The sequence below is a fragment of the Bemisia tabaci genome, chromosome 3, assembly GCF_918797505.1.
Source record: "Bemisia tabaci chromosome 3, PGI_BMITA_v3".
Classification (NCBI taxonomy): Eukaryota; Metazoa; Arthropoda; class Insecta; order Hemiptera; family Aleyrodidae; genus Bemisia; species Bemisia tabaci.
In genome coordinates, this window is record NC_092795.1 from 3,559,618 (window position 1) to 3,587,485 (window position 27,868).

The following is a 27,868-nucleotide window of genomic DNA, read 5'->3' on the forward strand; positions in this document are numbered from 1 at the left end:
TCGTTCCAAAAAAAATATGAAAGAGGGTGGTTTCACGACAACTGGAATAGTTTTGTCACCGTAACAGATAACACATTTTTCGGTCATATTTTTAGTAGAACTGATAACCACTCAAATTTTTTCGCATTAATCTTCAAAGGGTTACGTATTATATCCCTTTCTAGTGGTTTATTGTTCTCTTTCTCAATTAATATTGTGTAAATTCCAAAAATGTGGGTAATAGACAGCACATTTTTGGCTATTTATATAATAAAATTGAAAAGTAGAGCGACAAATATTTAAAAAGCGTTGTAACACGTAGCCCTGTGTAGATTAATGCAAAAAAAAATCGAGTGATTATCATTACTACTAAAAATATGACCGAAAAATGTGTTGTCTGTTACCGCAACAAAACTATTCCAGCTATTATGAAACCACCCATCAGATACGTTTAAACATTTATTTTGAAATTTGAATTTCGTCCGTGTTTGGAGGCTCGACACCACAGTGTGCAAGGGTCGTAAGAAATCAATTCCTGTGGAACTATTTGGCAACGTTGGAGGGATCCAAATTAAAACTCGCGGCTCGGGGTGGGACCTTGGGTTCGCTTTGCCGTGTTTCGTGTTTGGACCTGGCAGACAGCGAATTGCTGATATTTACGGGACATTAAACCCTTTCATTTCGACCTTCGCTTCCCCGGTCCGCGATCCCCCGCCCCCCGTCATTGGAGACGTCTACCACCAATAAAATCCCACCTCCGTGAGTATTGACCCCGACGCATTGGCCCTCATCATCCGGCCAGTCAATCGAGTAAAACAACCGGGAACACCGAATGCTACACATAGAAATCAATTGGACTACGTTTTCCAATAAGGAACTAATATATTTTCTGCATCACTCTAGAAACAGCCTCAAATGGTGGTTCCTAATTGCAAAATGTAGTCTAATTACGAGAACACGTCCACCAATGCGTCTGTTTGTGTCGGAGAGTCAGCATCAGTTACGCCTTTCCATAATAGGTTGAAAATTTAATAGGAAATTGTAAAGAAATAGTTGCATCAATAGCACATCGCGTGTCGCCTCGCCGTAAGCTGTAACCACAAACGTATAAAAGGACAAAACGCCTTCAATTTTTGCGTATGCAACACGCACATCCATAGAGTACGAATAGTTGTATCACGGCGCCTTAATCAACGTCGCATTCGCATCTTGAGTTATTCACTCTGCCGTGCTAAGGATGAACGTCAGCATCAGTTACGCCGTTTCCATAATAGGTTGAAAAGATTGGTTCTTTTTGGCTAAGCTCGCTTCAACTACAAATTTTTGGACGTTATTTGAACTACATTTTGCCGTGGGAATTTAAAATTTGCACAACACTCATGCCCCAAGGGTTGTGGCTCCGTAGAGAATAGTGCTGCCGTGCTAAGGAAGAACGCCGTATGATCATTCGAGAGTAAATTTTCTTCGATAAAATGTTTATATTTGAGGAAAGTTATGAATATTTTTCCTTGAAATTTCCAGAAGTTTTAGATCAAATGACAAACAAAATTATCTTCAATCTATCAATCAATTTTTGCGTATGCAACACGCACATCCATAGAGTACGAATAGTTGTATCACGGCGCCTTAATCAACGTCGCATTCGCATCTTGAGTTATTCACTCTGCCGTGCTAAGGATGAACGTCAGCATCAGTTACGCCGTTTCCATAATAGGTTGAAAAGATTGGTTCTTTTGGCTAAGCTCGCTTCAACTACAAATTTTTGGACGTTATTTGAACTACATTTTGCCGTGGGAATTTAAAATTTGCACAACACTCATGCCCCAAGGGTTGTGGCTCCGTAGAGAATAGTGCTGCCGTGCTAAGGAAGAACGCCGTATGATCATTCGAGAGTAAATTTTCTTCGATAAAATGTTTATATTTGAGGAAAGTTATGAATATTTTTCCTTGAAATTTCCAGAAGTTTTAGATCAAATGACAAACAAAATTATCTGAGAAATTGGCAGACAAGTATTCAAAAATTTTCCTGAAAATCAGTGATTCGCCGAAGGAAATTTGGCAACGCCTGAAGGCTCATACAGCGTTCTTCCTTAGCGCACGGCAGAGTGTAGGTTAGGTTTTGTAGAGCGCGAGGAAGTGCTATAAAGCGACCTATATGTACGTGCAATATTGTACAACGCCTATCCTCATGAGGAATAACCAATACCTAGCGTTTACAAAATTTTTGAAATCAGCCGAAAAAAGAAATTCCTAATTGTAAGAGGTACCTCATTTGATGCAGAGAAAACAAGATGGAGTGGATCTGTTGCACACAAAAGATACAGACAAACTCTGACTCTTAACTGATTTTTCCTGGCACAATGGCATTTCAGAGCGTATATGATCCATTCCCTCTTAGCCCTTAAGAATGAGAATACACAAATTTATAAACTCGTTGTGGTGTTATTAATTTGTCTTCCAATTTTGTGGCAAGGATTCAATTGAATTTAATTTTAATCCTTATTGTATAATTTGTGACTATAAAAGCGCAGTTACATCACAAGAATATCGAGCTGTTAAAATCGTTGAATTAATTTTAATCTATAATAATTATAGGATACTTCACTCTATATGGACATTTCTACATACTTTTAGGGCGCATTTGTAGAAATGAAGGTTTTTAAAGTTGACTCTAAGATGACTTTGATGCATTATATTTTAATTGCTTTCATGATTTTTTTCATCTCGGTAAGATGCACTGAGCAAAACAGATTTATATGTAAAGATTCATAAAACGACCTCTGGTCCGATATCGTGCCGCAGTAGAGATGCGTTTTTCAAACCTGCCTTTGATGAAAGATCCCTGCCCCCTGATGAAATTCAAATGTCCAGGACATTTTATTCGCAAGATGGAAATTAATTTAACTCAACATTGAAATATGATTCTACAAAAGATTACTGGAATTCTAAGAAATTGATTCAATGTAACGATGCACAGCTAAAAGCCGGATTGATATTTAGACGGTACTTAAAGATTTCGCGGAAATTTGACTTATTAAAATTCAGTTCGTGGAAGAGAGGAGGAGTGTTTCAATTTGGCGCTCCGTGGTGCATGAGATTTAACTCGATATCATCTTTCTTTCATTTTAGATAATTGCGTCTCAGAAAAGAGCGTATTTTATTTCCGACGGGCATCTTACTCCCCCAGGATTTCTAGTTTATGAGAATGCCGACCCGTGCATGACAACGATTTCCACTCTCTTCTTTACTTAATTGCCTTTCTCTTTTCCAACGCTTAAAGCTCATACGAGTCAGTTTAAAAAAGTATAAAATACATTTTTAACAATGTTTGCATGGAATTTATATACAGGGAACTTAATCGTGTCTCGGTTCAATGTATTTTTTCAGAAAATTAGTTGCATATTCTGAAAGCAGTGCACAGCAAAGTTAGCTCAACGTAAATCACAACAATACAGAGTAAAATATAATAAATGTTTACATTAAATAATAGGACTATATCGATGGTGAAAGTGCAGAATCGCGTTTCTTGATTTTTGGAAGTTTTGAGGTAGATGCATGAACATGTTGTTGAAGATGTCGTCTATATGTCTGCAAGAGACTATAATCGAAAAAAATCGGGAAGTCACCTAAAACAGTAGAACTTTTATCTGAGAAGGAATTGTAAGCGTGAATCTCTTTTTTCATTTCTTAAATGATCAAAATCCGCCAACAACAGGTTTAAAACTCTAATTGCAAAAATGCGTACCTCGTGATGAAGTGTCAATTCTTAATGCCAAAAACGCGAATCTCTACATTTCTGCCGTATTTTCTAACAGTTTGAGAAATTATTCAAAATGCTGGTGGAGTCTGAAAAAACATCTTATTCTTGCTATCCCTAAGAATTATTACCCTTCCACTAGCAATAAGAAGCTGGGAAAATAGCTTTCCCAGTGAAAGGGAGCCAGGAGACCAGGCAAGCACAGGAAGAAGTTCACCAACAAAAAGATCGTGTCAAGCTTGTAAACTATAACATTGACAGCTTGCAGCATCCAAGTGTAAGGGCTTTATATGGAAAGCGCTTGGATGAGAAGTTGGGCGAATCAAGGGACGGTGATACCGAACAGCAGTATCAGTTCCTGAAGGATTGCATTCACTCGGCAGCAATGGAAGCTCTTGGTGTCGCTGATGATAGGAAAGTTAGCGAAAAACCTTACTGGTGGGACGAAGAAATTGAGAAGGAGATTCAGGAGAAACGGAAAAAATATCATCAGTTCCTTTCCTCTAAAAAAACAGAAGACAAAGAGGCGTATAAAAAAGCTCAGACGCAGGTACGAAGGCTCATAACCAAGAAAAAGAACGAATCTTGGGAGAGGAGCTGTAACAAAATAGACACGTACATAGGAGGAAGGAAAAGCACTGAGAGCTGGAAGTTGCTGAAAGGGCTGCAAAGGGACATGAAGCGTGACTTAATATCTCCGATATCCATTGATAAACTGGAGGGGCGGAGTGACGTCAGCGCGGTGAACGGAGATGGCTGCCTTTTGTATAGCTCCGGCTAATTTAGTGATTTTTGAAAATTTTTTGTGAAAATGTGTTTGGAAAATGACTGAGGTTGTTCGTGTTGAGCAGGCCTACTTTTTTATCTTGGATTCAGCGCCAGGTTGTACCTTTCCACTTCTTTTTTTGGACTTTAAATTTTGAGCTGACCCGTCGGCCATTTTGCGTGGCTTGCCACGTACGTTTTTGTGCAGGAATTTTATTCTTTGGTTTTATTCTTGTTTAGGAAAGGAATTGGACAACTTTAATTTTGTTTTTTTTAAACTATTTGTACTTGAAATTGATTCGTCCGAGTATGTGAGACATTTTATTTAAGTAAGTGAATTTTTTTCGTTCTGGCCGTCGCCCGCATTCCCCTCGCTGTGGGTGTCGGTTGGAATTTAACCCTTTTCGGTGGCGGGGTGCTGTCCTGGGGGTTCTGAACGCTGGGGAGTGGTGCATGTGGGCTTCATTTCATTCATATTACATCGTGGAGGCAACACGTAAAATTCAGGCCAGGCTGCTTTCACCTCATCTTTTGCCTGCGTGTACCTGTCGTCCTCCTTGGCTGTGGGGCCTCTAGGGCGGTATTCCGCCATTGATTTGATTTGTCCGTCGATTTGCGTTGCGTTGTGTGTTCTTTATCGCGTCTCGCGTGCTCGGGCGATAAGAACTCGCGTCATATCTGATAACCGTGGTCGTTGAATCCGAGTGTAGTGGACTTGAATTTGTGGGCAGTTATTAAGTAAGGTGAATAATTTTTTGCCTGCTCGCACGGCGCCGCTTCGGTCCGTTGTTCTGTTTTATTTTTATTTGACTTCAGCCATCTCCGTTCTTCCGCCGCCCGTGTTGCCGTTGCCTCCGTCTCGGGCGGCATCGGCCTTGGCCGGTGCCGCTCCGGGACGTTAAAAAAGTAAGGATGATTTTGTTGTACGTTTTTTCTGGGTCCCGCTGGCTAATTTTTCTTGATTTTTTTAGTTCAGTCTTTATTTCGGTGCGTTTATTTTTGGTTCGGTTCGGTCTTTTCAACAGTGGGGCCCTCGCGGCGCAGGGATCCTCCCTTGGATTCGGGTCTGACGCACCCGCGCACCCGAGTTGGTCGGGGGTTGTTCGCTAGTGAACCCCGACCCCTTCCTCTCCTTTCGTGGCCCTCAGCAAGTGCGGCGGGTTGCTGTTGTTCGCGACTGGGGATACCTTCTTGTCTTACCGCAGGCTATCCAACTGAGGATATCGGGCACGACGCACCCGCGGAGTCGAGTCACGCTAGGCTGCCCCCTTCCGGGGCCGCATTGGGTCGGGTGCCTCGAGGGCTGAGCGAGACGTAGCTGGTTCTGCCCTCCCAGCCCTCCAGTTCTCGGTCTCCTGAGCCCTTTGGGGGGCTGCCGCAGGGTTCAATGCTTGGGCCCAGGTTCCCCCTCCAACGCCCCTCTCTCTGGGTACAATGATGGCCTTGGCAGATCGGTCCCTGGGGGTGGGGGGACCCTCCTCCCGCGTGGGGGGGGGCCTGAGGGGTGCCGGCCTCCCGGGGGCCGGTGCCGTTAACTGCCGTTCGAAGAGTGCCTGTTGGACGTCCGACGGGAGGATAGAGCGCCCGACGGGTCACACTTGTACGGAGTGTGGCCTGGAGGGGTTGTTTAGTGGGTATGGAACACAGCGGCGTGATCTAACCCCACATAACCGGATTTTTCCATCTCACAGCGGCTGTCACTGGTCGGCTAGGGGTCGTTCCGACGGCCTTTCGCCGGCTGATGGTCGCTGCCGTACCGGTATTCGATGGGCCCCTTTCATGGGGGTGCTGAGGGCTAGGCCTCGGTGACCCCTGTGATGGGGGCACTGGTTCGAATTTTTCCCCTCACCCAAAAAAAAAAAAAAAAACTGGAGGGGTATTTTAAAAAGAGCTTGATGCAAAAACGGCTTTTTTCGCCCCCCCTCTGAAAGTTCTTCAGACTTTGTCTATTGATTAATCATACTTGAGCGCTTCTTTTCCCAAATTTTCAGACCCCCAAAAAATTTTGGGGGGAGCTAGGGGGGGTGGAAGTCAAAACCTGTGAACCTCGATATCTCTTGAACAAAGAAAGATATTGAGGTCCGGTTTGGACGAAAAATCGTCTAAAATTGCATATTTTAAGATTCTAAAGGTCGAAATCCCGATATCACATTTTTAAGTTAACATATGTGCTTTTTTCCAGTTTTTAGGTCAAGAAAATTTCTTTTAAACGAAAAATTTACAAAGATCTCAATTTTTTATTTGAACCAAAACCAGTTTTTTAAATTGTTCGTCTTTTTTCGCATCTAACGAGTGGTCGTGTAAGCTGGGGAACCGAACGGTTCCGGAGTTATGATCGATTGAAGTTTCCGCTCAACGCGCGCCGACCGATTTTCGCGCGCAAAAAAGTCGGATTTGACTGTTATTAGATCAGATTGAATGTTCAAACTGAGCAAAATGCTTTATTAGGGACTCTTGAGGGTCGCTGAGTTCAGAAATTACCGATACTTCCAAAAAATTCACGTTTTTAAAATTGCAGCTCCGCAGCGCTATTTTAGAGGCCCACTGAGCGCCGACCGGCCGCTCAGTGGTCCTGTCCGAAGCTGCAATTTTAAAAACGTGAATTTTTTGGAAGTATCGGTAATTTCTGAACTCAGCGACCCTCAAGAGTCCCTAATAAAGCATTTTGCTCAGTTTGAACATTCAATCTGATCTAATAACAGTCAAATCCGACTTTTTTGCGCGCGAAAATCGGTCGGCGCGCGTTGAGCGGAAACTTCAATCGATCATAACTCCGGAACCGTTCGGTTCCCCAGCTTATACGACCACTCGTTAGATGCGGAAAAAGACGAACAATTTAAAAAACTGGTTTTGGTTCAAATAAAAAATTGAGATCTTTGTAAATTTTTCGTTTAAAAGAAATTTTCTTGACCTAAAAACTGGAAAAAAACACATATGTTAACTTAAAAATGTGATATCGGGATTTCGACCTTTAGAATCTTAAAATATGCAATTTTAGACGATTTTTCGTCCAAACCGGACCTCAATATCTTTCTTTGTTCAAGAGATATCGAGGTTCACAGGTTTTGACTTCCACCCCCCCTAGCTCCCCCCCAAAATTTTTTGGGGGTCTGAAAATTTGGGAAAAGAAGCGCTCAAGTATGAGTAATCAATAGACAAAGTCTGAAGAACTTTCAGAGGGGGGGGCGAAAAAAGCCGTTTTTGCATCAAGCTCTTTACTGACAGAAAGGCGACCTGAATTTCAAGATGGAGGCGTAAGCTTGGAGTATACTAACGATAATCATAACTTGGAGATCCATATGGAGGACGTGGTAAAGGCCGTACGAGAGCTGAAGAACGATAAAGCTCCAGGTCCGGGAAATATCCCTGCTGAGTTGATCAAGTGTGGAACCTGCAAGCTGTTTCAACGGTTGAGATACCTGATGCAAGATTGCTTGGACGGTGGAAAGGTACCGACAGAATGGAAAGAGTCTTGGGTGTCACCTATATACAAGAAGAAGGGTAGAAAAGATGAGTGTGATAACTATAGAGGACTGTCGGTTGCAGGTACCCTGAGCAAAGTGTATGGAAAAATCTTGAAAGCAAAAATTGAACAGGAGTGGAAAGAACATGAAGCGGAAGAGCAAGCAGGTTTCAGAGCCGGTCGGTCAACGATTGATCACTTATTTACCATCATCCACGTCATAGAGAAAAAGAAGGGAGTTGGCCAGGAATTACATCTAGTGTTTGTGGATCTCCAGAAAGCTTACGATAGTGTGCCATTGATGAAACTTTGGGAAGCCTTGAACAAAAGGGGTTTTAGTGGGGGACTAATTAGTGCTATTAAGGAATTTTATGGTGGGGCTTTTTCTAGGGTTAAATCGCATGGGGAGTTATCGTTGGGGTTTTTAATTACTAAAGGACTGAAACAAGGGTGTTGTTTGTCGCCAACCTTATTTAAAGTGTACCTGGAAGAAGTTTTAAAGGAATGGAAAAGATGCTGTTCGGGAATGGGCGTCCCGCTACGTGAAGATGGCACCCTTTATACTCTGTGCTTTGCTGATGATCAGGTGGTAATAGCTCAGGACGAAGAAGATGCGAATTACATGACGCGGAAGCTAGTGGAAGTATACCGAGAGTGGGGAATGGAAGTAAATGTGGTTAAGACGGAGAAGTTGGTTATCGGTGGTGATCAGCAAAGCATTGAACTGGAGGATGGCCGGAAGATCCTGGACTGTGAAGAGTATAAATATCTCGGAGTTTGGTTAACTAAGGACGGAAATTTGGATCGGGCCATTAAAGATCGGAATGTGCAAGGCAGGAAAGCTATCGCGATGCTAAATGGGGTTCTCTGGGACCAGAGTATCTCCAAGGAGACCAAAAGGAAAATTTACAACGTCATCGTGAAGAGTATCGTAACTTACGGGAGTGAGGTCTGGCAACTTAAGAAAAGAACTGAAGACATGCTTAGGGCAACCGAGATGGACTTTTGGCGAAGGTCTGCTGGGATATCGAGAAGAGAGCGTATCCGCAATGAAAGGGTACGCGAGATAATGGGTGTGGAAAAGGACATCGTGCACGATATCAGGTCCAAGCAGTTGGTCTGGTATGGACATGTGCGAAGGATGGCAGATGATCGGTTGCCCAAGCAGGTCTTCGATTGGGTTCCTCCCGGAAGGCGACGGCGTGGACGTCCTGTGAAAGGTTGGCGACAAGGGGTGGAGGAGGAGATCAGAAGGTGCCAATTGCCTGATGATCTCTGGGAGGATAGGGGGCAATGGCGATTGGGCGTCGCAGAGCGCGAGGCGGCGCTATAATCGCGACTTTATGTATGTATGTATGCACTAGCAATAAAAAGGAATGTAGGCAGTTTTCTTACTCTCTTGGAAAATCGTGTTTTCCGAGATACGCACTTCTGCACTTTTACCATCGATTTGTAAAATGACGAGGAACTTCTTTTTTAGAGACATGCCAAAACATACAGCTCTTTAAAAATAATACGGAACAGTGGAGGCATTACAGTCATATTTCTATTTCTGTCCTCAGAAAAGATGTCACGCTCCCTGATTATTAACGAATAAATTTAATTTTTCGTAATTTTTAGTAATGGGCCCAGTGATTTTAAGCATATGCACACTGTTTAGAATTTGTGTAATTTTTAGAATTTTAATTTCATATTTTTTTAAAATTTTAAATACGATATAAACGATATTTTCGATATTTTTTAATAGATTTTAAATTCGATTTTTAACACGATGATATAAATATATTTCACATAGGTTCATAAAAATAAAAATCTCTGTAATTATATAAACCCAAGCGAATAAGAATAAAGAAAATTTCTATCCTACATTAATTAATAAAAAAAAAAAAACTAGGCGCTGAAATATCAGTATGTTTGGAATTGCTTAACTGGCTGCTGAAATATTGGGATGATGCTTTTAAGCGTAATCACCGCTATGCGAAGCCGCTTATCTAAAGCAGCTCTTTAAAGTGTTACATTTGAATTTACATGATGATTATCAATGCCTGAGTGAACAGGAATATAGTGATTTGAGAAAGTCGAGTTTGCTATTCATCATGAGCTGTAAATTGAAAATACGCAATTTGCTTTTCTGATCAAAGCTTTAGCGTGAGAGCACAGACGTAAGTACATTGGCGCTCCTCCAAAACCGAGTTCTGCGGATTACTTAACTCCCGTAGCAAGAGAACCCATTTGAGGCGTAAAATCGCGTGAGGGATTTCAGAGCGTCAGGCGTCGAACGATAACTATTTTAGCACGTGCGTCGGGGGGTTGCCTACTCGCAAACTTGAAGGCATTCTGCGATCGCGATCGACAATGGATCACTAGACAAGGTGAATATTTAATTGTCCTATTGGTTTCCCTTTTCAGGTAGGTCAGATAAGGAATGAATCTTAAATAGCCGCAGAGTTCCGACTTTAAGTTACAATTTCACGCGCCATATTGGCTAGAAATACTAGTGTTTAGGTGTCAATTACAATTTTTTAGAGGGCTTAATAATTTTTTGCTTTCCAAGGGAGCAAATTTGATCACATTTAGCAGAGAGAGACCAATGCAACTAAAGTGATATAAAAAATATGCCTCTGCATTTTTGTTTAAGAAAAATACTTAGAATAGCGAAGAGTTTTGAAGTTGAATAAATACAGGGTGTCTACTAACACGGGTTTGCCAAAAATCAGTACTTTTACTTAGTCCTTTTTTAGTACATTCCCAAGAAATTTAGCACCTCCTCGACAGAAAAATTCAGTGTTTTTTCAGTACCTGCTTTTGACGAAATTCTAAAAATTTCAAGAATTTGAAATTTTCGCTCGAATCGCGACAAAAATGACGTGTACACACAATTGCATTGGTGGCTTAAAGACCCACGGAAGAATCGCGATTTTACAGGCTAATACTATTCTAAGAATAAACACGTAGGGGATTGCGTACTTTCCAGGCTTCATCAAAAAATACGTGTGGTATGAAGCGGAAAATTCCGGACCATACCAGTACTTCCGGATCGCCTTTAAAATATCAGGACTATTTTCGAACTTGCCGGAAATTCAAGACTGGTAGACACCCTCTACATAATAAATCATTTATGACACTTTAAAGTGTGGAAATGTATGTCCATGACGGCAAAAAACTTTTAAAGGTTGGAACACTGGTGAGGTATATCAAAAACACAGAAGAACAAACGGGAAACAAGGCTAAATATTACACATACAAATCCGAGACGTTTCAGCCCAAAACTGAGCCAATTTCAGTCGGAAGAATAAAAATAAAATACAAAATTTCGAATAGAAATCTGCAGACTACATGATGGCCGCGAAAATCAAAATAAAGCTTTTTTCAACAATTCACACCCAAACAAGGCTTTGTTTTGATTTTCTCGGCCATCATGTAGTCTGCAGATTTCTATTTGGGATTTTCATATTTTATTTTTATTCATCCGACTGAAAATGGTTCAGTTTTGGGCCAAAACGACTCGGATTTTTATGTGTAATTTTTAGCCTTGTTTCCCGTTTTTTCTCCTATGTTTTTGAAATCATCATTGTCACGGACAGAGACAAGAGACCCTCCACTAGTATCTTGGCGAAGGTGGAAGCTTTTACTTTCAGGACTTCAGCATTCTACTGTTGACTTACCTACATGGTTGATGTTCAACAACGTGTTGGCAGTTCCCTTTTGCAAACAAGCCGAAGTTTGGGAAACTTGTTTGGCTCATGACGTCACCCGAAGCTCATCAGCCATCATGTAGGTAGGTCAACAGCCGAAATTAGGATGATGACTACTGCTCCCTTATAATTTTCCACAAGGAATTGTTGAATCCCCGAAAGTAATAGCTTCCACATCCACCTGTCGCCAAGAGGCCAGTGGAGGATCTCTTGTCTCTGGTCACGGGTTGCTGTTTTACAAATGTTAACCTATAACACAGGTGGGTTGATATTGAAAACTGAAGTGGTTGAGATAGTGGGTTTGAGATGTGAGCTTACCTGAGACCCAGGAGCCGTTGAGGGGCGGGGCCTTGAAGTGGGCTTGGGCGATGTGCTCGAGGGCGAACTTGGCGCCTTTGCTCCCGTGCCCGGCGAACGGGGGCGAGAGGAGGACGATGAAGAGGAGGATCAACCCGAGGACGGCGACGATGACCAAGAGGGCGATGCAGATCCCCCGCCAGTTCCGCTCGTTCGGCGTCACCGTTATCAGCTCCTGCAACCACAACCACCATCCATTACCACAAAACCATCCATTACCACCACTAACACACGCAACATCCGCTCGGCTCGTTGAGGTCTCGATAGACGATCAAATTCCCGAACCAATTATCATCAAAGTGTCGGGAGTCATCAGTCTCAGACTCATTAATTTGCTTAATTTTAAAATGAAAACTTGGCAGAAACGTTTCCTGTGGCAGGAAATGATGAATGGTGGCACTCCATTCTGATCTTACTTTGAACAAAATAGTGCGGCCCGTCAAAATGTGATGGTAGATGGTGACCAACAGTCATCAGCATGTCTACTTTGATCGGAATTGGTTCGGAATTTGATCGTCTATCCAGGGCTTTTCAGAGAACACAGAGAAAACTGTTGCATTTTCCGTCCAGTTACCCGTGGTACACTGCCGTGCTAAGGAAAAACGCCGAATGAGCCTTTAGACGTTGCCAGATTTACCTCAATTATTCAAACCGAGTTTTCTCGGGAAATTGCGAACACTTGTCTTCAAATTTTTCAGATAATTTTGATCGCAATTTGATCTAAAATATCTGAAAATTTCAAAGAGAAATACGAATAAATCTCCTCAAAAATACATGTTTTATCGAGGGAAATTTGGCAACTCCCGAATATTTATATGGAATTTTTCCTTAGCACGACATTATACATGTAATGGTTCAGTCACACGATCAAATTGAGCCATCAAATTGGGTCTCTCATTGGTCGCATCCTCGCGTCAGGTCTTTTTCCACCAATCAGAGCTTCAGTTTGATGGCTCAATTTGATCGTGTAACTGAACCTTAAGTGGAACGTAGCTATGCTCCCATCGCCCAGAACTCGGCTTATTTCGGCTCCCGCCGCTAGAGCTGTGGCGCCTATTTTGGTTTTCAACAATTTTCCGGTCTCGCCCGAAAACAAATATGACTGTTTGCCGTTGAATTGAGCATTGGAAGCAAGACTTACTTGAAGTCTTGGAAAAGTTTGTAAATTTTGCTAGAAGTTGACAGGGAAATTTACCATATCGACGGTGAAACTGTAGGGTTGCGTGTCTCTTTGCTACAATGGAAACTTCCTGTCATACTTCATTTGGAATGTTTAAATATTCTAGGAAGCTCATTTCTTAAAAATTGTCAGGCTTTTCTCTTCTGCATGTGCGAGGAATAATTTGTCAAAATTTCAAGAAATGACGTCGGTTTGTTCTCTTTCTACAAAATAAAATGTGAGCACATATTTTAAAACACAGCAACACGGTCAACATACTGAAAATAATATGACCAAATTGTGCATGGATAGTACTGTAATACTGTGTAAGAGTATCACATGATAATGGCTTTTCACTTACATTCCCTCATCGTATATCTTTTCTCTACAATCATCTTGCAAAAAAATTATAAAATGCCACGAACTCTAGAACAAGAAAGTGAGATTGTTCGCATTTAAATACCGAGCGAAACAGAATTCAAAACACGTTCAATTTGAAGCACGAGAGCATGGGAGTAGGCTAGACCAGGATTAATGAAACAGGCTTCAACAAGAGCGTTGCCAATTCCAGATTAGAAGTCACCGATTTATCATTGCGCGTAAGGGAGGAAAATTTAATTTTTCAAGGAAGAAGGCAACAATTCCCCGAGACCACTCACTTGGGTGGGCTGGCTTCCCCCTTCTCCTTCCACCCTCCTCTTCCGCCCCTTCGAAACAATTTGCAGGACGTGAAAAACGCGGAAAATAAGACGGAGAAAAGTTATTGAACTTTTCCAATGTTGCCTGTTGCGATAAGATCGGGAAGCAACTTTATGAATCAGCTAATAGAGAGAATGAAAAGATATGTGCTAAAAGTTGAACTTTTATTAAACTAAGACCTGCCTTGATATGATAAATAGACACGCTTTAAGGAAGTTATTTTTCCAAGCAGGGGTTGCAATGAATATTGTCGTCAATAACAACATGATAAAAATGCATCAAAACATTTTTAGAAGCAGGTAATCCGATTTCAAGCGATAAGAAGATGGTATTACTGTGAAAATACACATCAAAAGTTGCAATTTACAGAGGCAAAAATATTGGAGATTTTGCAAATACTAAGGTAAGTTCAGTCATACCTTAAATGCTGTCAAAATCATATAATTTGTTTTCTTCGTATTCAATCCTTTTTGTGGTGGCAAATCATGTAAATCATTTGCAAGGACCCATTCTCAAAGTTCTACATTTTCATTTTACTCCGGGTTTAGATAAAAAGACCCTCTCATAATCTTGTGCTAAAGGTCTCCTCAAAACCTCCATTAGTCAACCATGAAAACCATATGGAGCCTTCTTGAAGAAAGGAGCTGTTTAAGGAGCAAAACAATGAATACGACTCTTAGATTTGACAATTACGCTTTTAGGCTTGAATCCGATCCAGAGCCACCCCCAACCCATCGCTGCTCATCTGCGATCGAGATTAATGAGAAACGTGAAAGTAAAAAATGCCCAAGGGCGCAAACTCGATGAGCTGCGAGGCCCACAAGCCGGTGAGGAATTCAAGGCTCAGGCATATTTGGCACTTGCATTGCTACTTACTACTGACTTCCATGACAGGATCTTTTCAGTCGACAACCGATTATGACTACTTTAACCCGAGAAAATTTTAGATCGGTTTCAGGGCCCTGAATGCGTCGTTTGATTGATGAAAACACACCCATTTTTGCCCGCCCTCCCACGGTCAACTTTCCTTATTTCCTCCAGTTGCGTGGTGTGCTGTGCGATTTATCGATTCATCTGCCAATTAAACCTATGGAAAAGGATCGATATGTAGGGCGTGCGCAGCGAACACCTTAATAATCGATTCTTTACCATAGCTTCAAATGGGGAAATATCGAAAATCGATCATTCACGCCTCGCCACTGATTTTCTCGAGCCGTTTCTTGTCAGATAACGAGTTCGACACTTTTTTCAGATTCCTTTTCATTCAGTAATTGTTGAAAAATTGACAGCTTTTTACGAGAAAAAATTGTTAGTGGTTATCCCCTAAAATTGTGGTACTGCCACAATTTGTTGGATGATACGGACATTTCTAATTAATTGTGGTAGAACCGCAACTCAAGTTAGGATAGTACCGCAACCTAATTTATTGAGGGTACGACCACGATTAATTCGTGTACTTACACAATTAATTCGTGTACTTACACAATCAATTCGTGTACTTACACAATTAATCCGTGTACCTACACAATTAATTCGCGTACTTACACAATTAATTCGTGTACTTACACAATTAATTCGTGTACTTACACAATTAATTCGTGTACTCACACAATTAATTCGTGTACTTACACAATTAATTCGTGTACTTACACAATTAATTCGTGTACTACCACATTTAATTGGAAATATCCATATCACACAACAAACTCGTGCTTTTTTAATCCTTGTTCGACCATTGCGGTGAAAATCCGGCTGCGGTCGGAAAATTTCTTGGGGGAGGGTGCTCCTCGAGCTTCAACTGCCTGAAATTTGCAATTGAGGAATTTTCCGGAAAAAAGGCCCATCGTGTAAAATCACGTTTGAGAAAAATGAATTTAAAGTTTCCATGATTGCTTTCTCGCACCTGATGATGACTTTCATCCGAGCTTGGACTCCTTCTTCCAATGCAAGTTACCGTTAATGGCCAGAAAGTAATATTGGAGAACTTAAAATGCGCATTTTTCCCGAATACAATTGTTCAATATGGGCCCCTTATCCGACAAGGTCCTCAATTCCGCCTCGTAAAGACGGTAATGAAAACTGGCCCAGTTGTAGCTAGGTGGCAAATATTAGGTTAAAAAATGCTGATCAGTTTTTTTCAAATGAAACAACACATCGTCTGAAAGAAAAGTGCAAAAAAAGGAATTAAGTCACGGCATTTTTTCACTTCAAGCGGCTGTTGTAAAAAAAAAACGAGTTTGGGCTCTACATGACGTTTCAGGACTGAAAAGTGAGGTTTTGGGGTCAAAAATTTTCCTCACTTTCATTCAAATGAATTTCGTTCAATACCTACCACTTTTAGTTCTATCTCAGTATTTCAAAAACGTCACTTGCTTGTCTTCCCTACACTTTAGGTATCAATTTAAGCATGCTCCCTTTCCTTTGTTGTCTGAACTTCCTTGGCGAAGAGTCACGGCGAAACCGCATCACATTGAGTGGTAAGTTAGAATGAAAACTTTAAAATGAAAGATCAACGATTGCATTAACATGAGGATGTTGCAAAACAATGTATGTTCCTCACCGTATGCCGAGAAAGAGATTCGGAGATAAAAACTCTCGAAGTGAAACGTCAGACGGAGCATAAAACTCACATCTCGGTTCAAATTTTCGCATCAGACTGCGGTGCACAGATTGGCATAAAACTTGCGTCGTTACAAACAGGCGTGAACATAAAATCCGGTTCTTGTTCGTCGAGTTGCTTCTTCAACAGTTTCCCGAGTTTTTATTGCCTGAATCGTCTTCCACGTACCTTAGACTGTCTTCGCACATCCATATTCGATTAGAGGGTTCCATTCCGGCAAGCTTATAACACGCACGATTTACCGCCAACTTTTCCTTGTACGAGTATAACAAGAATGCGTTCGCTAGGTTTTAATGCGCATCCAAGTTGTTTATTTCGGTCACGCATTGGTTTATTACATTTGCGCATCCCGTATCTACGCGTATTTTTGTGAAAATTAAGGAATGAATGGACGGTTTATGTTAACGATGGTATGGGTCTCACAAAGATTGAAATTTAGCTTCAACTATCCTCAATAATTACACGAATAAATGGATTGCTGATTTAACAATTCAATTGTCAAAAAAAGGTGACTGCCATGTTTCAAAAGTACATTTTACAATTGTGGAAAGCACATTTAAACACGGGGTTTGTTAAAGAAGCATTTTTTTGTTGTGAAATCTATATTGAAACATTACAGTCACTTTTTTCAACTACAAAAACTTAAATCAGCAATTTAATTTTTTCCGGGTATTATCACGTCGAGGGAGCGTTCAAAAATTACGTGACGCACTTTTTCAGCATTTTTGACCCCCTCTCCATTTTAACGCTATTGTAACGTGGGCCCATATTCTTCAACACGTAAAACCAGAATGGCATAACGCTTTCCTCAACCCACCTCCCTCCTAGAGCGTTACGTTATTTATGAACGGCCCTTTACTGACAATAATGAGGCGTGTGGACAGTTTTATTCCTCTCCAGAACGTATTTATGCGGTTTCACCATTCATATATTGCCTCTAAAATGACATGGGAACAGTAGTTCTAATTGCAAACTGTAGCCCACGACGAGATGAATGTAAATCAACTTGATCAGTCGATGTACCAATAACTCAATTTTAAGTTCACCTACATGCAAGTTCGTTTTGCCGTGGACAGTCACAAATCGTCGTTTCTCTGACGAAAGAGCGTAAATCTATTTTCGCGCGAGCCCTGTTGGACATATAAATCCATGCTTTTGGGGGCTCTCGTGGATATACAGTTACGCCCTTACATCAGAGGAGCGACGAAATGAGAATAATTTGTCAACTCGGTTCGAAAGCGGTGTAAACGTCCGGGTTTCATCGAAAATCAAAAAATATTCGCGGAAACAATTGGACTGCATTTTGCAATTTGGAACTATAAATTCTGGCTCTTGCGGAAAAACACTCATATGCATAGGGAAACTAATGACACATATGTTGTAATTAAACCGGGCTAGAATTTATAGTTCCAAATTGCAACAAGCAGGAAGCTCCAACGCATTCGCGTCGGAAAGCGGCTCTGGCGACGGTAGGTAGTTGTTACGCGTGTACGGTTTCCTTGGTAACCTTTGTTTGCTATCAGCTGATGTCGAGTAGTATGACTAGGAAGCTCCAACCACGGCATTCTTCGAAAAAAGCGCGAAAACTTATAGATTTGAATTTTCAAATTTTAAACGTAAAGTACATTTTTTCCAGTGCGAGATTAAAGCACAGACCCGTTTTGAATTATTGACAGTATCACCATGATTCCAAAAATACACTACACAACATAGCATTCGCTCACAGGAAAAAGATATCAATTAAAAGAAAATCAGTCCCCCCTAAACAGCAGAAAATGGCGCCGATTCCCATCAACCAACACGCGGTCTCTCCAATGTAACATGGTCCGTTGATACTCCCCAGCTGGGACCGTCCGGAATAGCAGCTCTAGTGCAAGCACCAGAGCCGCTAAAATGCAGTCCAATTAAGAGAGTTCATCTATTGGCGCACAATGAAACGAGTTATATTGGGAGAAGCAGAACAAGGAATTCTCGACTTGGATTAGATTTTGAAGTTTATTTTATCACATTGTGATTTTCAGGGGTATTACTTGAAAGAAATTCCAAGGGAAAACCAAAGAAACCACTTTAAAACGACTGTATTCCGTATAAATGAGTGTAAATGCTTTTAAAATGTTCATATCATGTCTGACCTCTCCCATTGAGTCGCTCCACTGTGCGGTACAGTGTAATCCGAGGACGGAGGAGCCGTGCCATCGATCATAACGCCTGGATACAACTAAACGTGCTCGGTGGATGTCCGTGTTACCTACACAAAAAATTGAAGGCGCTCTGAGTTTTGTGATCTTCACGACAGATCAAGACGGACTTTGAACTTCTGTGTCTTGTATCTAAGGCGTAAGTCCCCTATGTACCCTGGTAAAAATTGGCAGTAGAATCTGTGTTCCAAAATACCATAGACCTACAGCCGGCTGTAAGATTTCCAATAGCGTCTATAGCCGGCTGCACAATTTCTTATAGCCTTTTATAGTCGATGGCGATTAAGCAATAGCCAGGCGATAAAGTGTATGCTAAACGTTACTAATTACGGATTTTAGGACTTGGTGAGTTTTTGGAAGACTGCTCTCTTTTTGGGCCGTAGTATCTTGATTTATTTTGCGAGGAAAGCTCCGTACTTTAGATGGATGCCTGCCATTACTAATATATTAGAGCGCCTTCAGTTTCGTATGATACTGTGCACTACCTCTGGTGTGAAATAGTTGCTTCAAGCGCCGTGGCAGGCGGGCAGCCAGCGCGAAACACGCATCGGCGCCTACAAACCTAACAGGGATACTTCACGCATTGCGCAATGCGTGAAGTATCCCTGTTAGGTTTGTAGGCGCCAGTGCGTCGCCGCTCCGCTTTGTGTTAGGCTCTAATATTTAATCTGACGGAGTCAGCGTTATTCAACTCATGACTTTGAACTGTTTGCACACTCTGTATGGATTATTCTCATTTTAATTGATGAAAAAAAATATGTATCAAAGGAAAATATAATATGTGTTTTGTAAATATTAAGGTGGTTCCGTATCAAACTTAATGATTTCCAAAGCACACGAATTGCTACACAATTTCTTAAAGCCTTTTATAATCGATGGCGAAAAAGCAACAGCCAGGCGATAAAGTGTAAAGCCCGGCGATAGGAACTATAGCCCGGCTGCATAATTTTTTATTGCTTCGTATAGCCCGGCCGTATGATTTTCTCCGCATTCTACAGCCAGCTATATGATTTTCTGTAGCCTTCTTTAGCCGGCTATAAGAATTCCTATGGTATTTTGAAACGCAGCTCTTATCGCCAATTTTTACCAGGGTAGGTACTATATGAGGGTTATACTGCCGTGCAAGGGAAGAACGCCGTATGAACATTCAATAATTGCTAACTCAATAATGATAAAACATGTATCTCTGAGGAAAGTTGTGCATATTTTGCCTTGCAATTCTCAGATATGTTAGATTTGACTGTGTACAAAATAGACTGAAAATTTTAAAGAAATATGATAAACAGTTTCCTTGAAAATTCGCATTTTGTTGGAGGAGATTTGGCAACGCCTTAAGGCTCATGCGGCGTTTTACCTTAGCACGGCAGTATACTGCGGATAACTGTGTCCGAGCCAACCCATTGTGCGGCGGTTGCTGTGATAGCAGCTGTCACGGCGAATAGACCGAAGTCACTGCACGGCTCTTAAATCAATAAAGTCATCGGGAGCGAAAGGCTGTATCTCTTGCCGTCTTGGCGTTGCGATGGCGATACTTGACATCCTCGAGATTGTCGTCGTGGGCTTGCAGAAAACCGCTGACCCCGACGCCCGACGCACAGTGGATCGAGTCAATTAGAGAGATCGGACACGAATTTTACTAAAATTGCAAATCTCCACTTTTATCTCGTCAAATTTTAAACTTTGAGGGGTGCTCCTGGAGGAAAATTTCATGAGAAAACCGATGGAACCACTTTCAGAACCTCAAAGTGCTGTATTATTGGAGTTATGAGCTTTTAAAGTTTCCAAATTTCGTCCGATCTTTCCTATTGACTCGATCCCCTGTGCGACGCCCGACATCCAACGACAAGAGCACGCCGTGCCGAGCCCGAGTGCTTACTCAAGACGCCGCGCTCCGTCGAGATCCGAGAAAGCGCTTGATATTCATTGTCTTTTCCGCTGAGCGTCTAATTCTTGCCCGGCTAAATGCTCCTGTCCTCAGCTACAACGCTCCGACTTCATTTCGGATTTTGCGGTTCCCACTCGGACAAAAAGCTCTTCTGCTCCGTGGAAACTTGATTGATTCCGGCTTTGATATCGAGGTCTGACGTTCCAATCGTAAGACTCCATCACTCTGAGAGACGATCTGTCGTGCTGAGGAAAAAAACTGCATGAGCCTTCAGAGGTTGCAAAATTCCCTCCAATACAATATGAATTATCTGATAAATTTATGAATATTTTCCTTCGAGTTCGTCAGAGAATTTTTAGAGAACTTTATATCAGATCCAAATTACCTGGAAATTCAAGAACAAATATCTGTAACACTCCTCAAAACCAAGCATTTTAACGGAGGAAATTTGGCAACTCTTTAATGTTCCAGGGGAAATCATCTTTGAAAAACATTTTTGAAAAAGGAACTTTGCAAATTCCATGTCCCATGTTCATTTTTAAGAGCTCAGCTGATAGGGAGCGCTTTTTGATCTTAACCTGCCGCTAGAAAGCTGTTATGGAATTAAGCGTTGCGAGATCACGTCTCGCGCTGTCGCGCCTTCAATTTTGCGCACGCAACACGGACATCCATCAAGTGCGAATAGTTGTATGTCCGCGCCGCCGTAGGAAAGCAAGTCCTTTCTCTTCGGCTGTTTCCATTTTGTGTTTGTTCTCATTTGTCTTATTGTAGTGGTGTTTCAAGGGTTACGCAAGCAACATATACCGTAGGAGAGACATAATCTGGCCACGTTTTTGAACTCCTTTTTCCCGAATTGGAGTGACATCTCACTGACAGCGCAGAATGGAGCATTGTGAGTTCACATTTCGCATTATCGCGCCATCAGCCAAGATTTCAAGAAATAATGTCAATTTTTTTCTCTCTTGAAAAAATAAAATAGGAGCGGGGATTTTCAAACACCGGAAAGGATATACGTAGTTGCGTACTCGAACCGTCGTTATAAAGAATTTTCAAAGACGAATATTTAGACCACGTTAGCAGAAAAGAACCAAACCACATCAGCTACTGCCGCATTTAACGGGAACATTTAATGTTTTATCCGAGAAAATTTGTGCGGAATCCTTTGAAATCATAAGAAATTTGCTTTATACAATGCAGAAAACTCATTGAAATTTGCAAAAAAATCCGCACAACTGTTTTCGTGTAAAAAATTAAATTGCTCAGTTAAATTTGGCAATAGCTGATGTGGCTTGCACTGAAAAATAATATGTTAGATTTTACCATACTCAGGCACAAAGATACATGAATGGTAATAAACACCAGACTCTATGGTAGCATTTACCATATCGTGGTAAGTATCACTAGAGCTCTGGTGAATACTACCGTAATTCTGGTTATTTTCACTAAATAGTATTCCTGTGTAAAAAATCTAGAGGACTTATAGTAGATGTTACCATACTTTTTTTTTTTCAGTGTGGTTCCTTTTTGCTTAACGCGGTCCATTAATGACTACACTCTTGAGAACAAATACTTGGTTTAAACAAATATGGCACCATGTGAAAGTCCATGGTTTTTATCAGAATTTCAGAGAGTGGGTGTCAGTGCGATTTAATTTCTCCAAGTGCGGAACATTCGCGATTTAGCCGTCTTTCCTTTTCGGTCCTTTCTACCCGTCTCGGTTATACATCAAATCTTTGAGGGATCAATCTTTGTCCTTGTAAGTTGCAGGAAATTCTTTATCGATTTCAAACTTGGAGAACACGCTTTTGAGCCCTCCTCGTCCTTGCTCAGTATGTTTGAAGGTGAGAAAACGTTTGATATTCATTGTCTCTTCCGCAAAGCGTCCAAGTCTTCATTCCACAACATGCTGCCGGCCTCGGGAAGAACGCCATTTCATTTCAGACTTTGTACCTCTCTCTCATACAAAATATTCCTCTACTTGATGTAATGATAGCTTCCGCGCTTTCAAGTTTTAATGTGATATTTTAATAACAAGGAAAAGTCGAGTGCACATAGTTCTCTGCACCGTATCAAACGCTGGTCCTTTTTCTTGTTTTGTTTTCAAATTTTGTTTGGTTCTATTTGTCTTATTTGGACTACTTCTGTCAAATGGAATCAGAGGCAAAGGTAGAAAAGAAGAGATTTAGTCGCAAGTCGAGAGCTGTAAGAATGAATGGGGATTATAAAGCGCCAGTGACGTCAGCGGCGACGAAGCGGCCGCCGCGGTTGCCTTTGGGCAGCTTTAACTCGTGAGCCCTATCTACAACGCTCTGGTCACATGCCCATGGCTCATGAGTGCCGCATTCAGCTGGCACATAGTTCCGTTAGACAGAATGTAAAATCCGCTTTTCCGTTTCTCCATTAGGAATCACGCCCACTTTAACATTGTTTCTCATGCAGCTTTCTAGAGCACACCCCATCTTTCCCACACATCTCTAGGTAGAAAATGGTTTGAGTGCATTCTGCAAAAAAGAACCAGGAGCATTGCAATGTTGCTAAGATTGTAAAAATTCTTTTATCTCAGATAAAAAACCTGATTATCAATAAATAGTTTCTATTTTACTCGCTGAGAGCTGTAAATTTAAGGTAAAATCACCATGTAAATTTCATATTTTTTCATGATATCAGTAATTTTATTGCAAAGGATGAAGTTGCGCAATCTCAGCATCATTGAAATGCTTCTGGATCCTTTTTGCAAAATGCAATCCATTTATGTAACGCAGTTCATATTACAAGTTTCAAATAATTTTCTAAGCAACAACAGAACCAAAAAAAAAAAAAAAAGGGTCACGAAAGGAGAGGGGGCACTTCAAACTGTCGATCGGAGCTGAAGGGGTCGGAGGAGAGGGGGGAGGAGGGGGTGAAATCTCGAACAATAGCAAGGCGATGAATTTCATTACCTGGCTCGGTGATGAAGTTGCGAAGAAAAAAGTTTCATGCAAATTTATTCCTCGAATAAAATTATTTCATTCTGAGCTCATAAATTCAAATGAGTCGCGGACGAAACATCGCACAAAGGTTCGAGGATAAACACCCAGGCCCGGAGAAGAGTCGGCCAAAGGTTTAATAATTCAAGATCGACAGTTTTCGGGATCAGGGGAGAGGGGGAGAGGGGATGCGGGTAATTAAAAAGACTCAGGGCGGGAGAAAGAAGCCGCTCGCTGTCATTGATATTTAAATTACTATTTTCTTATATACTCCCAATGGGGTGGAGGAAGGTGAACTTGGGCCAGTGGAACCTGTGAAAATTAAGACTAAGTGTACACCATTTTGCGCGGGAAATTAAAGTGGAAGATGTTACATTTTCTCCCGGTGAAATTTTTCATCTGCTATTCCAACAGAGTCCTTGGTTGCCATTTCCAAGCAAAAACTAGAGTCCCTTTATACCCATAGTTACGACATCTCAATTCTGGTCGGGCTTGGTTCGACTCAGAGACAACTGGAAGTGGCCTTAAAAAAATCCAATTCTGATTGGTTCTCGCTCATTAAGTCACAAATGAGTGAACCAAGATGGCGGTGGCTCGAATGTGAACTAAAATAATAAAAATGTAACCAAATTGTGACTTATCAAGAGTGAATTGTTATTTTCATCGCACCGAAATGAAAATAGATTAAGAAATTTTCCACAAATCAATCTAATTTTATTTTATTGCAATTTCTTTGGTTAGGCATTGATCAGTTTTGTTGATGTTTGTTGTTTTTGGATGGCGGACATCGCAGGATTCCTTATCCTTATCCCTCAATATCGTTCGTTTGAGTGCACACTTTTGTGACACCATGGCCAGCCAAGGCCAGCCCAGGCCAGCTGATAATAGAGATGTCTTAACTCCGGGTATAAAAGGACTCTAGCAAAAATCTGCTTCATTCCGTCGTTTTCCTCACGAAAGAACGTAACTAAATTTTAATGCTGCCAAATTTTCCCTCGAAAATCGCATTTTTACCAAGAGAATTAGGGGAATTTTAAATTGAAAATCTGACTGATTTTTTCTATGATCTCGTACAAAAATCAGACAAATTTTGGACAAAAATTCCGTAGGTATGTTTTTGTAAAATATATTAATGTTTGAGTCAGTTTAGCAACCTTGGAATGGAGTTAAGTTCCTTCGTCCGAGGAAGGATGATTTGGACGTATTTCTATCAAACGGAACTATGTGCATTCAGACATGAGCCCTGAGACCCATAAGAATCCATGCATAACAGGGTTCACGTCATAATGCACATAGTTCCGTTTGACAGAAATACGTCCATTTAATTTCTTATGAGAGCGCGGAGTTTTGCGCCAAGACGGCGGCGCTGTTTTAATATAAAATCCGTTCTTTTTACATCGCTTCTCAAGAAAAAATTTGAGATCCCTCCGTGAGAGAGATTAAACTGTTTCAAGATGAAACTTAGCTACTCCATATTGCTTTCTACAGGGAAATCAGAAGAGACTTGCATACTTTGCACGGCTTGTCGTGTGAAAATTTGAGGTTTTTCAGCCAAAACGACACCGCTGTTTTCAGATGAAATTCGCCTCCTCACATTGCTCCTGAAGGAAAGAGATAGAGACAGCCCCGAAAAAAGGGACCTCAGGCTTTATAAAATTATAATATCACTACAGACATCGCGCAGGGGTGCGCTACTTGCTGACCTCATGTCGTTACCCTCCGCCGAAAGTATCCAAAGCAGCATGATGCGACAGTTAAAAATTCCCGCCACTATTTTATTTTTTTTACAGAGAAATTGTTCAACGAAGCTGTCCAATTTCACCGAATTAACTTTGTGCCGCCAAAAAAATTCAGTGAAATTTCAAAAAGATTCAACCAAAAATTTATCTGTAAATATATGAAATTGTGACGGAAATTTTGAAACGTCGCATGGCGCTTGTGATACTCTTGCTCAAGAGGTAACACCGCAGAAAAACCAAAGTTTAGAAGTTGAAAGCCCAGTCCTTCCCACAGTTGTACCAGACTTACACTCCCCATCTCTACATAAAAGAAAATGTTCAAGCGACACAAATACCCATAGTTCACTTGTAATGCTCTAGAGGAAATATCCATAACCATTTCAGCAATACACGAACAATGCAGTCGGATTGAAATTCCTTGACTTTCTGTCAAATTTCCCTGACACTCCCTGATTTCTCCCGGTCGTTACAAATTCCAGTGGCGTGGCGTGAATGATCAATACGATTATCGATATTTCCCCATTTGAATCCACGGTAAAGAATCGATTATTAAGATGTAAGCTGCGAACACCCTGTTAATCTATCCTTTTCCATAGATTTAAACGACAGATCAATCAATTTATCGCACAGCACGCCACGCCACCGACAAATTCCCTGTCTATTCCCGCTCCTCCAGACTTTTGGCTAACCTGTTTCCACACGTTTAAGTTATTTTGTGTACTCCTTCCCAAATCTTACTGATATAATAATCTACATGATATAAAAACATAAAGAGTAACGCGCCTAAGAGGGTTGGACCGCAAATTGGTCAGGAGGCAAACCCGCAATTGATAAAACATGTTTCCTTCCGTGTATGATAGGGGCTCCCCGATTTGAGTCTGTGAGACAAGGCTTACAATTTCTCACTCTTTAGACGATCATAAATGAATCGGGTCAAGCAGATAGGAACCAATCCACATCAGGGTCCGCCGAATTTAATTAGACATGCAATTTCACTTTTAACGTGAAAACGGTTTTGCGGATTTTTGTGCAAATTTCAGTGAATTATCTGCATAGCACGAAGCAAACTCCTTAAAATTTACGAAGGAGTCCATTCAATCGTTCTATTGTTAAAAATTAAATTGACTAGTTAAATATGGCAAAAGCCAATGTGGCTTGGTTCCATTCTGCCATAAACGCGGTTGAAATTGTGGGCCCTCTAACGTAAGGGCGTAGCTGGATATTCGCATGAGCCCCAGAATGCATAAAGTTATATAGACGACAGGGCTCGAATGGAAATTGAGACACGTCCTTACGTCAGAGGCGCCAGGAAATGATGAATCAGCAAGGTGGTATCGGAGCGGGGGCGGTGGGGATCGCCATAAAGGCGGCGCACAATGCGGTCCTCTGTGGACAAAAATCCAAAATTTTCAACTCGACATCTAAATAATTTTTTTCGGAGTTTGTCATCTTAAAGATATTTCTGACTCACAATGATGGTTCCTTTTCAAATTTTTCTACTTCAAATTTGGGTAGAAAGTGGGCGAGAAATGGGTCGAGAATCATTGGTCCATAAGAAATACACGAGAGAAAGACATCAGCTTCAAATGAAGATTTCTCGTTTGAAACGCAAAATGCTCTAGGTTGTTGACATTTTCTTAATCCTCAGATATCCAACTTCGATTCTACCAAAAATAATTTGCGACTTTTTACGACTATCAGAGATATTCGGACGTATTTCTATCAAACGGAACTATGTGCATTATGACGTGAACTCTGTTATGCACGTATTCTTATGGGTCCCACGGCTCATGTCTTAATGCACATAGTTCCGTTTGGCAGAAATACGTCCTTTTGAAGTTAAAGTTTGGGTGTTTCACGTTGCTTTTACATTGTTACCATAGGGCTAATTCGAGGTTGCCAACTTCAAATGAACTTTTCTCGAAGAATACGCAAAATATCCTGAGATATAACATTTTCTTATTCCTCGAGTGTTTCACTTCGACAGCGCCAAAGAGTTTTCCTATGTCGGTGCTACTAGGTATCTTCATTATTTAAAGTTAAGTGTGTGTTTTTGAAATTTAAAAAGATTCTAGTGCGACTTTGATTAAGGCGCCTTGATACAACTATTCGTACTCTATGGATGTGCGTGTTGCCTACGTAAAAAGTTGAAGGCGTTCTGAATGTCGCTCGTTACGTTTGTTGTTGTAGCTCGCAGAGCCCGCAGGATCGAACCTGGATTACATTGATGATAGTATTGATGTTTTGCTGCTGACACTTTGTTTGCTGCTCATAAGTTGTAACCTCTGAAAGACATGTATCGAGAAATTTGATATTAGCAGGGCATCCCTCCCCCTCCAGATGTCTCAACGTAACCTACGGTTTTGGTCGATTTAACCAAAAAATGTGTCCGCATCGTCGATAAGGATGCCGCACTGTGCGGCGATGCGATTGCGCCGGTGTAATTGAATATGTTACTGACAGAAAAGCGGTGCAATTCGTCGCCGAGGCCGGGGCTCGGGCTCGGAATTCAATCAAAGGAGGGACTCGCAATCAAATTGAACGCCATCAAAAGCGGATGACATTCTTTAACGAGATCCCGATTCC

At 41.3% G+C, this 27,868-nt stretch overlaps 1 protein-coding gene across 4 annotated transcripts in view; it reads right to left on the minus strand.

Moving 5' to 3' along the window:
- Window positions 1-27,868, minus strand: part of LOC109043284 (inactive dipeptidyl peptidase 10) — a 445,954-nt gene that overhangs the window by 118,464 nt on the left and 299,622 nt on the right. For 3 of the 4 annotated variants that reach the window (XM_019060431.2, XM_019060429.2, XM_019060428.2), the window contains one exon: window positions 11,978-12,191. In XM_019060431.2, coding sequence (XP_018915976.2) covers window positions 11,978-12,191 — 214 coding nt within the window. Of the gene's footprint in view, window positions 1-11,977; window positions 12,192-16,434; window positions 16,541-27,868 lie in introns of those variants that run through there. The other variant, XM_019060432.2, reaches the window with a different exon arrangement.